The sequence below is a fragment of the Scomber scombrus genome, chromosome 12 (genome assembly GCF_963691925.1).
Source record: "Scomber scombrus chromosome 12, fScoSco1.1, whole genome shotgun sequence".
In the NCBI taxonomy this organism is placed as follows: Eukaryota; Metazoa; Chordata; class Actinopteri; order Scombriformes; family Scombridae; genus Scomber; species Scomber scombrus.
In genome coordinates, this window is record NC_084981.1 from 2,723,076 (window position 1) to 2,740,627 (window position 17,552).

At 38.8% G+C, this 17,552-nt stretch overlaps 1 protein-coding gene across 1 annotated transcript in view; it reads left to right on the plus strand.

Annotated features, from left to right (window-relative positions):
• Nucleotides 1-17,552, plus strand: part of ttc27 (tetratricopeptide repeat domain 27) — a 91,531-nt gene that overhangs the window by 21,198 nt on the left and 52,781 nt on the right. Inside the window, exons 6-7 of the mRNA XM_062429849.1 lie at nucleotides 10,519-10,677; nucleotides 11,021-11,160. Of these exons, the coding sequence (XP_062285833.1) occupies nucleotides 10,519-10,677; nucleotides 11,021-11,160 (299 nt within the window). The remainder of the gene's footprint in view (nucleotides 1-10,518; nucleotides 10,678-11,020; nucleotides 11,161-17,552) is intronic.

The window sequence follows — 17,552 nt, forward strand, 5'->3', positions numbered from 1 at the left end:
TTTTAAAAGTGATTTCATTCTTTTCATAGATTTTTAAAATGTTTATTTAGTTTTAGTACTACTTTCTTCATCTTCATCTTCATCTTGTTGATGTTCTTCTTTATCTTGTTGTTTGTTTTCATCTTGTTGTTGTTCTTCTTCCTCTTTGTTCTTCATCCTCTTCTTGTTCTTCTTTGTCATCTTGTTTTTCTTCATCTTGTTGTTCTTCTTCTTGTTCTTTATCTTATTCTTCTTCTTCTTGTTTTTCTTGTTGTTCATCTTCATCTTATTATTAATCTTGTTGTTGTTTCTTCTTCTTGTTCTGCTTCACCGTGTTCTTCTTCATCTTGTTCTTCTTCATCTTGTTCTTCTTCTTCTTGTTCTGCTTCACCGTGTTCTTCTTCATCTTGTTCTTCTTCATCTTGTTCTTCTTCATCTTGTTCTTCTTCACCTTGTTCTGCTTCATCTTGTTCTGCTTCACCTTGTTCTGCTTCACCTTGTTCTGCTTCATCTTGTTCTGCTTCACCTTGTTCTGCTTCACCTTGTTCTGCTTCATCTTGTTCTTCATCTTGTTCTTCATCTTGTTCTGCTTCATCTTGTTCTTCTTCATCTTGTTCTGCTTCACCTTGTTCTACTTCACCTTGTTCTGCTTCATCTTGTTCTTCATCTTGTTCTTCATCTTGTTCTGCTTCATCTTGTTCTGCTTCACCTTGTTCTGCTTCATCTTGTTCTTCATCTTGTTCTGCTTCATCTTGTTCTTCTTCACCTTGTTCTGCTTCACCTTGTTCTGCTTCATCTTGTTCTTCTTCATCTTGTTCTTCTTCATCTTGTTCTGCTTCACCTTGTTCTGCTTCACCTTGTTCTGCTTCATCTTGTTCTTCATCTTGTTCTGCTTCATCTTGTTCTTCTTCACCTTGTTCTGCTTCACCTTGTTCTACTTCACCTTGTTCTGCTTCACCTTGTTCTGCTTCATCTTGTTCTTCATCTTGTTCTTCTTCATCTTGTTCTGCTTCATCTTGTTCTTCTTCATCTTGTTCTGCTTCACCTTGTTCTTCTTCACCTTGTTCTGCTTCACCTTGTTCTGCTTCATCTTGTTCTGCTTCACCTTGTTCTTCATCTTGTTCTGCTTCACCTTGTTCTGCTTCATCTTGTTCTTCACCTTGTTCTTCATCTTGTTCTTCACCTTGTTCTTCATCTTGTTCTTCTTCACCTTGTTCTGCTTCACCTTGTTCTGCTTCATCTTGTTCTGCTTCATCTTGTTCTGCTTCACCTTGTTCTTCATCTTGTTCTGCTTCATCTTGTTCTTCATCTTGTTCTTCATCTTGTTCTTCATCTTGTTCTTCACCTTGTTCTTCATCTTGTTCTTCTTCATCTTGTTCTGCTTCATCTTGTTCTTCACCTTGTTCTTCATCTTGTTCTTCTTCACCTTGTTCTGCTTCACCTTGTTCTGCTTCATCTTGTTCTGCTTCATCTTGTTCTTCTTCACCTTGTTCTGCTTCACCTTGTTCTTCTTCACCTTGTTTTGCTTCATCTTGTTCTGCTTCATCTTGTTCTTCATCTTGTTCTGCTTCATCTTGTTCTTCATCTTGTTCTTCATCTTGTTCTGCTTCATCTTGTTCTGCTTCATCTTGTTCTGCTTCATTTTGTTCTGCTTCATCTTGTTCTGCTTCATTTTGTTCTTCATCTTGTTCTTCATCTTGTTCTGCTTCACCTTGTTCTGCTTCATCTTGTTCTTCATCTTGTTCTTCATCTTGTTCTGCTTCATCTTGTTCTTCACCTTGTTCTTCATCTTGTTCTTCTTCACCTTGTTCTTCATCTTGTTCTTCTTCACCTTGTTCTGCTTCACCTTGTTCTGCTTCATCTTGTTCTGCTTCATCTTGTTCTGCTTCACCTTGTTCTTCATCTTGTTCTGCTTCACCTTGTTCTTCATCTTGTTCTTCATCTTGTTCTGCTTCACCTTGTTCTGCTTCATCTTGTTCTTCATCTTGTTCTGCTTCATCTTGTTTTGCTTCATCTTGTTCTGCTTCACCTTGTTCTGCTTCATCTTGTTCTTCATCTTGTTCTGCTTCATCTTGTTCTTCATCTTGTTCTGCTTCATCTTGTTCTGCTTCATTTTGTTCTGCTTCATCTTGTTCTGCTTCATCTTGTTCTGCTTCATCTTGTTCTTCATCTTGTTCTGCTTCATCTTGTTCTGCTTCACCTTGTTCTGCTTCATCTTGTTCTGCTTCACCTTGTTCTGCTTCATCTTGTTCTTCATCTTGTTCTTCATCTTGTTCTTCATCTTGTTCTGCTTCATCTTGTTCTGCTTCATCTTGTTCTGCTTCATCTTGTTCATCTTGTTCTTCATCTTGTTCTTATTCATCTTGTTCTGCTTCACCTTGTTCTTCATCTTGTTCTGCTTCATCTTGTTCTTCATCTTGTTCTTCATCTTGTTCTGCTTCATCTTGTTCTGCTTCACCTTGTTCTTCATCTTGTTCTTCTTCATCTTGTTCTGCTTCACCTTGTTCTTCATCTTGTTCTGCTTCATCTTGTTCTGCTTCATCGTGTTCTTCATCTTGTTCTTCATCGTGTTCTTCATCTTGTTCTGCTTCATCTTGTTCTGCTTCACCTTGTTCTGCTTCATCTTGTTCTTCATCTTGTTCTTCTTCATCTTGTTCTGCTTCACCTTGTTCTTCACCTTGTTCTTCTTCATCTTGTTCTTAATCTTGTTCTTCTTCATCTTGTTCTTCACCTTGTTCTGCTTCATCTTGTTCTTCATCTTGTTCTTCTTCATCTTGTTCTTCATCTTGTTCTGCTTCACCTTGTTCTTCATCTTGTTCTTCATCTTGTTCTGCTTCACCTTGTTCTGCTTCATCTTGTTCTTCTTCATCTTGTTCTTCTTCTTCTTGTTCTGCTTCACCGTGTTCTTCTTCATCTTGTTCTTCTTCATCTTGTTCTTCTTCATCTTGTTCTTCTTCACCTTGTTCTGCTTCATCTTGTTCTGCTTCACCTTGTTCTTCTTCATCTTGTTCTGCTTCACCTTGTTCTACTTCACCTTGTTCTGCTTCATCTTGTTCTTCATCTTGTTCTGCTTCATCTTGTTCTTCTTCACCTTGTTCTGCTTCACCTTGTTCTGCTTCATCTTGTTCTTCTTCATCTTGTTCTTCTTCATCTTGTTCTGCTTCACCTTGTTCTGCTTCACCTTGTTCTGCTTCATCTTGTTCTTCATCTTGTTCTGCTTCATCTTGTTCTTCTTCACCTTGTTCTGCTTCACCTTGTTCTACTTCACCTTGTTCTGCTTCACCTTGTTCTGCTTCATCTTGTTCTTCATCTTGTTCTTCTTCATCTTGTTCTGCTTCATCTTGTTCTTCTTCATCTTGTTCTGCTTCACCTTGTTCTGCTTCATCTTGTTCTTCACCTTGTTCTTCACCTTGTTCTTCATCTTGTTCTTCTTCACCTTGTTCTGCTTCACCTTGTTCTGCTTCATCTTGTTCTGCTTCACCTTGTTCTTCATCTTGTTCTGCTTCACCTTGTTCTGCTTCATCTTGTTCTTCACCTTGTTCTTCATCTTGTTCTTCACCTTGTTCTTCATCTTGTTCTTCTTCACCTTGTTCTGCTTCACCTTGTTCTGCTTCATCTTGTTCTGCTTCATCTTGTTCTGCTTCACCTTGTTCTTCATCTTGTTCTGCTTCATCTTGTTCTTCATCTTGTTCTTCATCTTGTTCTTCATCTTGTTCTTCACCTTGTTCTTCATCTTGTTCTTCTTCACCTTGTTCTGCTTCACCTTGTTCTGCTTCATCTTGTTCTGCTTCATCTTGTTCTTCTTCACCTTGTTCTGCTTCACCTTGTTCTTCTTCACCTTGTTTTGCTTCATCTTGTTCTGCTTCATCTTGTTCTTCATCTTGTTCTGCTTCATCTTGTTCATCTTGTTCTTCATCTTGTTCTTCATCTTGTTCTGCTTCATCTTGTTCTGCTTCATCTTGTTCTGCTTCATTTTGTTCTGCTTCATCTTGTTCTGCTTCATTTTGTTCTTCATCTTGTTCTTCATCTTGTTCTGCTTCACCTTGTTCTGCTTCATCTTGTTCTTCATCTTGTTCTTCATCTTGTTCTGCTTCATCTTGTTCTTCACCTTGTTCTTCATCTTGTTCTTCTTCACCTTGTTCTTCATCTTGTTCTTCTTCACCTTGTTCTGCTTCACCTTGTTCTGCTTCATCTTGTTCTGCTTCATCTTGTTCTGCTTCACCTTGTTCTTCATCTTGTTCTGCTTCACCTTGTTCTTCATCTTGTTCTTCATCTTGTTCTGCTTCACCTTGTTCTGCTTCATCTTGTTCTGCTTCATCTTGTTCTGCTTCATCTTGTTTTGCTTCATCTTGTTCTGCTTCACCTTGTTCTGCTTCATCTTGTTCTTCATCTTGTTCTGCTTCATCTTGTTCTTCATCTTGTTCTGCTTCATCTTGTTCTGCTTCATTTTGTTCTGCTTCACCTTGTTCTGCTTCATCTTGTTCTGCTTCATCTTGTTCTTCATCTTGTTCTGCTTCATCTTGTTCTGCTTCACCTTGTTCTGCTTCATCTTGTTCTGCTTCACCTTGTTCTGCTTCATCTTGTTCTTCATCTTGTTCTTCATCTTGTTCTTCATCTTGTTCTGCTTCATCTTGTTCTGCTTCATCTTGTTCTGCTTCATCTTGTTCTGCTTCATCTTGTTCATCTTGTTCTTCATCTTGTTCTTATTCATCTTGTTCTGCTTCACCTTGTTCTTCATCTTGTTCTGCTTCATCTTGTTCTTCATCTTGTTCTTCATCTTGTTCTGCTTCATCTTGTTCTGCTTCACCTTGTTCTTCATCTTGTTCTTCTTCATCTTGTTCTGCTTCACCTTGTTCTTCATCTTGTTCTGCTTCATCTTGTTCTGCTTCATCGTGTTCTTCATCTTGTTCTTCATCGTGTTCTTCATCTTGTTCTGCTTCATCTTGTTCTGCTTCACCTTGTTCTGCTTCATCTTGTTCTTCATCTTGTTCTTCTTCATCTTGTTCTGCTTCACCTTGTTCTTCACCTTGTTCTTCTTCATCTTGTTCTTAATCTTGTTCTTCTTCATCTTGTTCTTCACCTTGTTCTGCTTCATCTTGTTCTTCATCTTGTTCTTCTTCATCTTGTTCTTCATCTTGTTCTGCTTCACCTTGTTCTTCATCTTGTTCTTCATCTTGTTCTGCTTCACCTTGTTCTGCTTCATCTTGTTCTTCATCTTGTTCTGCTTCATCTTGTTCTTCATCTTGTTCTGCTTCATCTTGTTCTGCTTCATTTTGTTCTTCATCTTGTTCTTCACCTTGTTCTGCTTCATCTTGTTCTGCTTCATCTTGTTCTGCTTCACCTTGTTCTGCTTCATCTTGTTCTGCTTCATCTTGTTCTGCTTCACCTTGTTCTGCTTCATCTTGTTCTGCTTCATCTTGTTATTCATCTTGTTCTTCATCTTGTTCTTCATCTTGTTCTGCTTCATCTTGTTCTGCTTCATCTTGTTCTTATTCATCTTGTTCTGCTTCACCTTGTTCTTCATCTTGTTCTTCATCTTGTTCTGCTTCATCTTGTTCTGCTTCACCTTGTTCTTCATCTTGTTCTTCATCTTGTTCTGCTTCATCTTGTTCTGCTTCACCTTGTTCTTCATCTTGTTCTTCTTCATCTTGTTCTGCTTCACCTTGTTCTTCATCTTGTTCTGCTTCATCTTGTTCTGCTTCATCTTGTTCTTCATCTTGTTCTGCTTCATCGTGTTCTTCATCTTGTTCTTCATCGTGTTCTTCATCGTGTTCTTCATCTTGTTCTGCTTCATCTTGTTCTTCATCTTGTTCTTCATCTTGTTCTGCTTCATCGTGTTCTTCATCTTGTTCTTCATCGTGTTCTTCATCTTGTTCTTCATCTTGTTCTTCTTCATCTTGTTCTTAATCTTGTTCTTCTTCATCTTGTTCTGCTTCATCTTGTTCTGCTTCACCTTGTTCTTCACCTTGTTCTTCTTCATCTTGTTCTTAATCTTGTTCTTCTTCATCTTGTTCTTCACCTTGTTCTGCTTCATCTTGTTCTTCATCTTGTTCTTCTTCATCTTGTTCTTCATCTTGTTCTTCACCTTTTTCTTCATCTTGTTCTTCTTCATCTTGTTCTGCTTCATCTTGTTCTTCATCTTGTTCTTCTTCATCTTGTTCTTCACCTTCTTCTTCATCTTGTTCTTCTTCATCTTGTTCTGCTTCATCTTGTTCTTCATCTTGTTCTGCTTCACCTTGTTCATCTTGTTCTTCTTCATCTTGTTCTTCATCTTGTTCTTCTTCATCTTGTTCATGTTGTTCTTCATTTTGTTCTTCATCTTGTTCTTCTTAATCTTGTTCTTCTTAGTCTTGTTCTTCTTCATCTTGTTCTGCTTCATCTTTTTCTTCTTGTTCTTTTTGTTCACCCTCTTTTTCATCATCTTCATCTTCATCATTTTCTATTCTATGTAGCATTTTTGGGATCAAACACAAGAGACACATTCTTTGTATGCTTGCATACTTTGCTAATAAAGAGATTACTTAATCTTCATTAGGATTTACATGTCATTATTTATGACTCAACAGAAGATTAATGAAAAATCAGGTTCAAGTTTTGATGCATAAAAAATCTTCTGCTTTCACTGAGCTTAGTATTTTAGTTGGAGGCTTGTTTTAGCCCACAGTCTGTGATTTGATGACTAGTGTTTCCACAGAGCTCACAGTCACATGTGTGTACTCGCGTGTGAAGCATGAGGTTTGACATTAGTTTCATACAGTAGCACTTTGCTATAAGAAACTTGGGTTCTCTCCTCCTGGGTTACTTATTTAAACTGTGGCATTGAGCTATAACACACTAAATAACTGGAATTTATTCAGAAGCTATTGTTTACGCTCATTAAAATAATGCTGTTTGATGAATTGGCTTGCAGAGTAGTTTTTGCCTCAGTATGTGAATTTAGTCTGTTCTCCTCCTCTTCATAAAACAAAGCTAATGTCCTTTTTTTATTTATTTATTATTTTATTGTAGGAACTAACTAGCAGCGCTGCTATCAGAGTTGTTTATATATTACTGGCTTGTTCTAAATCTTTGGAACAATATGTGCTGGAGTATATTGTTGAGAGGCAGTGTGTGTGTTTTGTTGTGTGACGGTTAACAGAGTGTGAAGGGTGAGCAGGCTACAAAACAGCCCGATCCATATTCCAGAGGAGCGGTCGGCCACATCGTCCTTTTTTTTTTTTTTTTTTTTTTTTAACGAGTGATGTGAGGACAGAGATGAGGAGGATGCTGTGAAAAGCATGCAGATCCAAAACCAACAGTCAGTCTATCAGTACTTTCTCTGGGTCTCCAAACCCATTGATAGCTTCATTTAACAACTGGTCATTGTAGTTATTTATCAAATGTTACTCAAACTATTTTCAGCAGTGGATTAATACACATTTATGAGACTTGCTTAAAAAAGAGGCATATCCTTTATGTCAGATTTTAGGTTTTAATTTAAAACAGCAGTACTAAGCTCCAGCTGTGTTGCATTAATTAGTCTGATGTCACAGGTCTAAACTACTTATAAGACTGAATATCAATAGCAATGCTCTCAATATCATGTAAACAAGATTAAGAGTGTAGAGCTATGCAAGCTGCTCTATGAGGCTCTACTTAGACTTAAGAGTGCTTTTAGCTGAATGGCTGATGGGGATGTTCTGTACATGTTTGATCATAAAGGACAGATATTGACCTGTGGATGGCGCTAGATGAAAAGTCAGAGGATCATCAAATTTAATACAATGCATCCTCTGGGCACCATGCATATATGTCCAACATGTCAAGGCAGTCCATCCAGTAGTTTGAGTCATTTCTGTCCGGATCAAAGCAGTGGGTTTAGCAGTGGAAAACTTGAGTTCCATACAAGTTTTTAAACCACTGTTGATATGTGTCTTTAAGAATATGATATCCCAGTATTAATCAATCATGTAGGCATTTTTGTATACTTCCATACTGTCCATAAATGATTGTATTTTTCGTGGATTGTTTGATAGGATGATTAGAACAGGTCGTCCACTAATCACAAAGTTGGTGGTTTGATCCCTGTCTTCTCCAGTCTGTGTGTTGAAGTGTATTTTTGGGCAAGATACTTCAAACAAAATTGAGTGAGTGTGTGAATGTGTGGGTGAGCATTAAAAACACTGTAAAGCGCTTTGGATAAAAAGAGCTATATCACTCCTGATGAGCAGGTCAGTCTATGGATGGATGTGTGTGTGAATGTTGGCATGTGTTGTAAAGTGCTCTGAGTGGTCAGTAGGCTAGAACAGTGCTTTGTAAGTGCAGTCCATTTTCCATTCTGTTTGGAACCATACTGGTGAGTTTAGATTAAAGATTATTGAATCTCCTGGTTACACATTTGGTGCTCTAGTGCGTATTACTGGCAGCAGGATGGTGTGTGTGATTGAGTCAAAATAAACTACAGTGTGTGTTTTCATGGTAATGAAAGAAGATGTCATCCAGTGCACCAGTGTGGCTCACTGATGTGTTTTTAATAGTTTTTTGGAGATCAATGGAGGTCTATGACACAGAGGGATGAGATATTCTCAGTAGATGAACTCATCATTGGTTTTGGTCTTCTCCTGACATAACAAAATGGGAGCCAGAATATAACTACAGCGTTCCCAAATGATGATGTAATAGTTACAGTATTGTATGTATTACTTAGAGAATGTTGAAACTGCAAGAAAGCCTCCACATTAAGTCTAACTCTGTATTAATAGGTAAAATATAACAATTCCCCAAAATCCAAGCTGCCACTTTAAGAAGTTAGATAATCCTGAAATCTGGCTCTCTGTGTGTTTTCCATCCCGTCCACTCAACAGCTCACACAACCACCAGAGAATCATTTTCCTGCAGTGTGAGATCTCTGGTGCTAAAGGTGACACAGATGTGTTGCATGTAGATTTCCTCCCTCCCTCCCTCTCTCTCCCTCTCTCTCTCTCTCTTTGGCTCCTCGCTCACTCCGTGCGCTCCATTGGCCCCGGTGTCGCTTCATTAATGATGAATGGGGATGAAAGTGTATGATTTCTGATCATGAATTATACACCTCCTCTCAGCCGGGGAATAAGCTCTCTCTCTCTCTCCGTGACGGGGCTTTCATCGAGGCCGAATTAATAATCAGATCAGATGGAAAGAAAAGAGAAGGAGCCACGCAGCTCAGAGAATGAGACGAGACAGAGCTTTCATCCTCCCTCCCTCCCCTCGCCATCACCTCCACGCTCTGTTTGTCTTTTTAATGTGTCACCTCAAGGCCTGACTTCTTTGGGCCGGGACTGTGAAGAGTGCAGCTGTACTCGCGTCACATGGATGGTGCTGGGGGGGGGGGGGAGAGAGAGCCTGGGCGTTCCTTATCACCGCTGAATTTCAAACATGCCCCTGATCTTCTCAGAACTGTGTGTTTACGTTGCAAAGCGCTTGATAAACGGGATTGATTGTATCTGTGCAGGAGGTTTATCTGATGGTAATTATCTCTCTGTAAAGCACTTTGGTCAACATTTGTTTTTTTTCCTCAAATTTGCTGTAAGGATGGCCGAGACCACTTATAAATAAAAATGTCATGAAATGGTAGTTGGAGCTGCTATCTGTTCATATCCTTAATATTATTTGTTATGAACAGAATCCTTTGACACTTTTTTTTTTTTTTTTTTTTTTTTTAAGATTTTGTTGGCATAGACTTATTTAGCAGTAGACTGACAGGAAACATGGGAGAGAGAGGGGTGTGACATGCAGCAAAGGTCCTCCGATCGGGATTTGAACCTGCGTATATGGAATGCGCTCTAACCACTGGACTACCTGCACGCCCAATCCTTTGACACTTTTAACAGCCCACAACTAGACCGGCTAGTCTGTGTTTAACCGAAAGAAAGAGTAAGGCTTAGCTAGCAAATCATATGCTGAGACCGAGGGGAATATTATTAGTTCTGCAGGTATTTCATGAACCATTGTACTGAAAATATTGATATTTGGACCTAATGATGGTGTTAAATGAACATTTGATGACCACTTTAGATATTTACATTAAATCCCTGGTGATCACATACATGCACATACACAGGGGTGCCCAGACTTTTTTGGCTTGTGAGCTAGCTAAAAAAAAAAATGTGATCAGGGCTAAATAACAGCAGCTTTAATAGGATATCTGCCAGTTAGGCATGTAATGCCACCACATGTCCATTGTGGGCTGTTCACAGAAAAAAATCTCACAAGAGACATATACTGTAGGTAAATTCATATTTTGTCCATTTTTCTCTATGGTTGAGTTTTTTTTTTTTACGTGACATTTAACAGTGCTGAAAAGCTGAAAATGTTTAAGGTGAAACAGGAATAATGTCAATGGCTGTTTTCAACTGAACTGAATTGTTGTTAATTGGGCAAATAAGCGTGTTGACAATCAGCATATGTTGCTCTGTTTTCATTTTCTCTGTCAGAAAAAAATACTTGGAGGTATGATTATTGTTAGTGGTGAAGAAATTACAATTGGGAATGATTTTTTTTTTTTTTCTCCGTCCACCTTCACAGTGATGAACTGCAAGTCTATGTTCTCGGAGCAGAGGAACCTGGCTATCCAGTTCCACTTGGAGTGTGTCTACACTAACCTGACCTACTATGAGTACCAGGCAGCCAAGGAACACATCAATGCAGCCCAGGAACTCTCAAAGCTGAATATCAACATGACTGGTGCGTAGAGTGCAGCAATATCTTGTCTTAGATGATTGGATAAATGATTGGCTTGTTGAAAATGGCAGACTTATGCTAAGCTTGGCTAACTATCACCATTTCTGTACTTAATGCAGAGACATGAGATTGATATGAATCTTCAAACCTCACTTTCCATTTAAAAAAAAAAAAAAGAACCTCTTTGCCAAAATGCTGACGTATTCTTTTTAGAAATGCTGAATGTTGTCTATGAGGACTTCAGTCTTAAGATATTAAAGATGATCCATCTAATCTTAAGGGACATTTTAAACAGTGAGTGTACGTGGACTGGAACGTAACAACAGTTTGCATCTGCTGATTCAAGGTGCTCTTGGCAAACGTACCCGTTTTCAGCAGAAGTACTTGGCTCAGCTCATCCTCGAGGTCAAGAGAATGCAGGACCAGCCTGACCAGACAGACACCGAAGCATCTCCTGTCCCCACACCTCTGGCTATGCTGCCCAAGGTATGAACTCCCATTGTCTGCTTTCCAACTTGGTATTTGTTGATGATGGACTGTTAACGGTTGTCTAACCTGTCACACTATTTACCACTTTAACCGTATGTATGGATGTTAAAGCGAGACTCTGTCACTTGCTGAACAGTGGCAGTATCAGTGGCATAGAGGAAAGTAGAAAACAGTCACTAGGTAACTTAGTTCCACAGACATGTATACCTAAAGACCAAGTGAACCTGTAACATTAAAAGCCCTGTCTATTGAAAAGGGATGTAACTAATGATTATTTTCATGAATCTGTTGATTATATGTCCATTAATCCATTAGTGGTTTTGTTCATGAAATGATGAAAATGTTATTCACTGTTTCCCAAAGCTAGATGCAACCAGAAATGTTTGTCCCAGCTTATCAGTCCAGAACCCGAAGATATTCAGTTAACTGTCATAGTGGACTGAACCCCCCCCCCCCAAGAAATTATTGACCTTGAGTGAGCTGGAACTAGAGAATTTGAGGGTTTTTTTTTCCTGAAAAATGACTCAAAACAATGAATCGATTATCTATAGTTCTGTTGATTGACTAAGCATTGCAGTTCTAGTATTGAATTAAGTATGGTTACCACATGGTTACAATCCTAAGATTGATCTGCCACTTGATTGATGGACTTAAAATAATAGGAATATTTCATATAGTGTAATGTATTGGCAGGTATGAAGACCAACAAATGCATTTTTTCACTGATACTTTTTCAAAACACTGATGAGATTTGGATTACCTGGATGTTGAGGATAATTTATGTCTGGTGCATGATTTAAAGGGCACCCATCTGTTAGGACTAGACCAGACTTTTAACAGCAGGGGGGATAATCGGCTGGCATAAAAACCGATTTAATTCACAAACGATTCATCTAAACTCTCTCTGAAGATCAAGCTCCTTGTTGTAGCGTTGGTTTATCCAAATATTCAGAATAACATTCCTAAACCTATAATGTTACAAACGCAGGTAAATAGAGTAGATACGTTCAAAGCAGTTAGATCCAATAACGGCTATTGATCAAACACCGACTCCTTCTCTTGTTCAGTCTATTAAATCAGAAGAAGGCGGAGGGTGGAGGGTGGAGGTCCGTCCAAGGAGGTAATTAGGAGGGTAACGTATGCAAAGTAGATCGAAGCCTTGAGAGTTGTAGTTAGGGAGACTTTACTGTCTGCTTGTAGGTCCAACAAAGACAAGGACCACCACAGCTACGTCCAAACTAGGTTGACGAGAGAATAGAAAAAAGATTCATTCATATCAACTCCTTTCAGGGTTGTAAAGGGACAATCTGCACTTTTTTCTTTTCTCTTATTCTGCTACATTATCGGTGCCCTCTGTCCATGTGCAGTCAGTTAGAGACTTCCTTGCCAAGATGCTGTTCTTTAGGATCACGTTAGACTTTCCTGTTGCCCTCAATGTACATGAGGGGCAAATCATTTGTAATACTCATCATCATCAGCAGGGGGAGATGTCCACCTCTGGACCCTTAATGCCATATGAAGCCTGTTGCTACTGTTGACCCAATGGTATCCTCATGCACTACACTCCTCCCTCCTCTTGTCTGAAGTCTGTTTGGTTCAGTGATCAGGTTAGACCTGGTGTCCTTTTAGGTCCACCAACTCATAGATTGGTAGATTTTTGTGAATAAATTGAAATTAAAAGAACACCTTGGTTTCAAAAGACATTGTTCAAAAAGGACATCAACACATATAGACTAAGATGTCAATGGTTGTCAACATTGGTAATCCTAATTCACAAAAACTATTCTTGGATCCAGCAAATAGCTTTTTACATTCCATTAAGTAAAGATCAATGATTGTCCAATACCAAAGTGACACATTTTAAAGCCATTAAAAATCCAAATAATTAGCAAAAAAAGGTAAAGTTGGATTAAATACTGTTTCTATATTCATTTATGTGACACTGCCTATTTTTTTGACGTTGAACATTTTGAACATTTAATGTAATTATCGAAATGTATAATTTGGTTTCATGGAAAATAATAGAAATGTGGGCATTCAAACATTTAATTGCTTGATTTGAATGATCAATCTTTATTTTGGTCTGAAAATTAAATAAATAATAATACAAACTAAAAACAAATGTGATCAAACAGCCACCGAATAATGACATTATAGCAATAACCTAAAGGTGAAGGCCTTATGAAACTTACTCTACTCAATCTCAAAATGTACATTTATGAACAAGCTGCAGTCCAGACAATTAATTAAAACACCACTTTTACATACAGCTATATATAGTCATACATATACATATTCATATGTGTGTGTGTGTGTGCATTGTTACACATATACATGCATACATACCTGCACATATACAGTATACACACAGCTACTGGTACACTGTATATGTACAGTGAATAACAAAGCTAAACAGACCATCATCAACACAAAACACACAAAGCATTTTTAAACGGCTAGTTAAATATTCAGAAATGAAAATTACGGGCATGTTAACATATTAACACATGCACATTGACATGTTACGTCATTTGAAAGGAAGACAACGAATGAATAAATTCAGTTCAACCAAAATTCCTTCCTAGTTCAGTCATTGTGTGCACCATGTTCCCTTTTGTGTGTGTCTTGTTAGACAGCAGCAACCCGTTAGTCATGTTTTCTGTGAAAAAGAAAAAAAGCATTTTGTTGCTCTGCATTTGGAATTTTACACAGCTGCATGGTTACAGCACCAGTACCCAGACCAAAGTGTCAGTCACATCTTGATGAAGCGCTGGTCAAAAGCCCACCACAGTTGACACACACACATACACACATATACACACTCACATCAAAGCACCAGCTAGCAGAAAAAGAATAATGGCCACAGTCTAAATGTTTCATCATGCTCTTTGGGCTCCAGGGAAACAAGAGGAATAAATGTGGGTTTGAAGGGTCTTTAAAGAACACAATTTTGAACAATCTCACACACACACTTGCAGTGCTGTGATTGTCTAATTTTCTTCTGTCATACCTCATCTGTCTCCCATTCATCCCTACTGTGCATTTCCTTCATTCTACACAGGTTCTCTCCCGTTCAGTCAATCAGTCTCTTGCTGACTCCTTTCGTTCTTCTCGCTTACAGCGTGTGCTGATATCCAGCAGGTTCATTTACCTTCCACTGCTTGGTGCTGCTATCTACTTTGGCACCAATCCACACATTTCAGAAGAGCAGACTTTTGGTCTGAGAGAGATTCTAGGCTTTATCATTCCTACTGGCTTTCCTTGATAGTTCTCATATTTTGGCCAGTATGGCTGTGACACATGTATAAAATTGCATTCTTTGTAGCAATTAAATAGGTCTTAAGAAATCTTAAATTCAACTCGGTGAACCCTGCAGAAATCCTGTTAACAGCCACCATAGCCGACTAACACGCTACCCTCAGAAAACCTTATTAACATGAAATCCAAGAGAAAACCACAACTTCGATTCATAAAAATATCAATCAAAGAGCGCATACTTCCACCAAGGCTGCAAAATCCTAAAAATGTAATAATGTCTAGATCAGTTATGCAAGATTTTAAGTGGATGATACATGTCCATGGTCAATTTAATAGCCATTAAACTGTGGGTGTAATGCCATAAAATGTAGCTGAACAGCTCAGATGTAATGTGCATGTTTTTATTAAAGTTTCCTTACAGTTGCATAGTGAAATCAAGAATCTTTGAGAACAAGAATTTACAAATAGGGCATATCTAGTCTACAGATTGTAGAAAAAAAGTATGGAGTAAAAGTAAATCAAATCAAGAAAATATCTTCTTTTAGTTGGGGGATTCAAATATGTTCTGGATTGGATATTTTTTATGCGAAGATGGTCTGTATAGCTGAAAAATTGACCTATTATATAAAATCGAGACTACCTTTAGAATTACCTTTAGTTCAAATGCCTAATATTACATGTTTATGTGGCTTTTGACATGGAAGACATTTGGTGGTTCCTGTTTTCTATAACATGGTTGGACCGCAATGCTTCCCTAACCTTTACCAAGATGTTTGTCAAACCATAATCCATAACCTAAACCAAGTAGGTTTTTGTTCCTAAACCTAGTCAAAGTTTATTCATGGCAGTGGCAGATCAGAAAACTATTGCATAAATCTTAGCTGTTGCTTTGATGTGTAACAGTTTTGGAAAGCAAAAGAGGTTGTTTGCTTTCCTACAGATAAGAAGTCACGTGTCAAAACATAACGTGGTTTATGTAAGGCCCGTGGTGGCACTCTTTTCACCACAAAGCAATCAGTTCTTCCTTGGTCCATGTCATAACATTTCACTGAAATCTGTCCAGAAGTTTTTGTGATATCCTCCTAACAAAAAAAGAAAAAAGCAAACACTGATGCTGGGCGGTAATCATAACCTGGTAGTAATAGAGGAACTCGAGCCTTGGTAAGTTAATGCTAAAGAACTCTGGAATGAGACATTGGTTCCCTCTTTGTATATTTTCTGATCTCTCAAACCTTTGCTGGAGTGTGTCCATGGAGCTCTCAGTCTCGTGGCCGTGGCCCAGCTCCAGTTCCTTGCTGCTGTGCTCAGACCACTAATGCCCTCATTACTGGAGGAGGGGGGGGTAAATGGGCTCAATCAAGGCTGTCATTAACCAGAGCTCACTGGCTTCCTATCTAGAATGGATAGAAAGAAAGAAGAGAGGGATGAAGAAGGAACCCTTCATCACTGGCCAATCAAAACCACTGCCAGTAGGGAAATTGGGTCATATCTGTCGCTGTGGGTATGAGTGGACTTGGCACCCTTGTGTTATTCTAATGAAAGCAAGTCCAATCCAACGTTTTTCTTGCAGGTGCCAAACCACATTGTCGCAGTGTAGGGTTTGGTTTAAGTTTGCTCTTTTCAAGACTGGACGAGAAGAATGCACTTGACTACATTGACCAAGCGTCATGCATTGTTCAATCCTAAAGCTCTGAATGTATCGCATAAAGATTGTGCTTGAGAAAATTTGAATGTTGTTTTCTAAGAATTACAAGCCATACTGTAAATGGGAAGCAATAGCTTAGGTGGTTGAGTGGTCATCCATTAATCACAGGGTTAGTGGTTTAATCCTCCCGTCCACATGTCTTGGTGTGCTTGTTCAAAACACCAAACCTCAAACTTCTTATGACTGTGTGCATGTGGGTGAATTTGAGACATCGTAAAAGGCTTTGCTCTGCTCTCAGGTTTAACGTGGTGCACCTATGAAGTCCATTCTTTATTTAACTACTTGTCCAGTTATAAGTAATTCTTGTCTTCCTGAACCAAGACTTGAATCTAGATCGACAAAGTGCTGTGAAGGTGAACACATCTCTGGGATCTAATGAGCAGATTTACATACATGAAAGTTTGGCTGTACCTTTCATTGTACCTAATGTACTGTGATCTCATCTAAAGCAGTTAGTGAAGATATCAAAGTACACATAATCCATGGTAAGCATGGTTAGGGAGAAATATCAGTTTTAAGGTAATTTAGTTATAGGCCCCATTGGTACTACCACTCTAACCTACATGTTCCCAAGCTCTGTTAGAGATGCATTCAAGTAACAAGATTCCTTAAATATTTGTCTTCAGCTACAATTGAGAAAAATGACTCCAGCCATGTGGTGGACCCCAACAAGAGAGGGAGTTGACCCAGAGTGAGTTCCAGCTCTGACTAGAACAGGTGAAAGATGTGAATGGGCCAATCACTTCTCAGAATCCTATGGTAACACTAGCTGACCTAGCGCTAGCACACTTGGTGCAGTCACAGCTCAGTAAGTTTGTTGTGGTAGCACATGGTCATAACTCTATGATCTGTCTGAGGGCGTTTTCACACCTACAGTTCATTTGCTTTCAATGGATGAGTTGCTGCTGTGTTGCATTTGGGTCGGTATGATTTCACTCAGGCAAAATCTCAAGCGAACCAAAATGTATCAACAAAAGCCACAGGGGAGCTGTCACTCTGTTCATTGGTCAAAAGTCTGGCGGGCAGAGAAAGTGGAGTTTGTTTTTCTTCTGGGATAGCTTTCCAAAATGGACTGGCAGAATTGGCATCCCTGTAAAGTTGCAGTCATCATTTGGGCCATATACCAAACCACAATATGTGAACAAAATGGCTTATTTGAAAGCACTTCAATGCAACGTCTTTCAAACAATCTGTTGTTTCATGTCATGTGAAGACGTCTTGCCTTTAGTCAGCTGAGGAGGATAAGGGAAGCTTTAGCACATACCACGATCTCATAGCCTTCAAACCGTTAAACTGAAGACGAGTCGGGTAAGTCAGCTGGCTACAGGAGCTGGTTTAGTCCAAAATGCGCAATGTTTCCTGTAGTAGGGTCACTTTAAGGTCAGATCACATTCATACCACAAATGAAGTGTACCAGAATTATTTT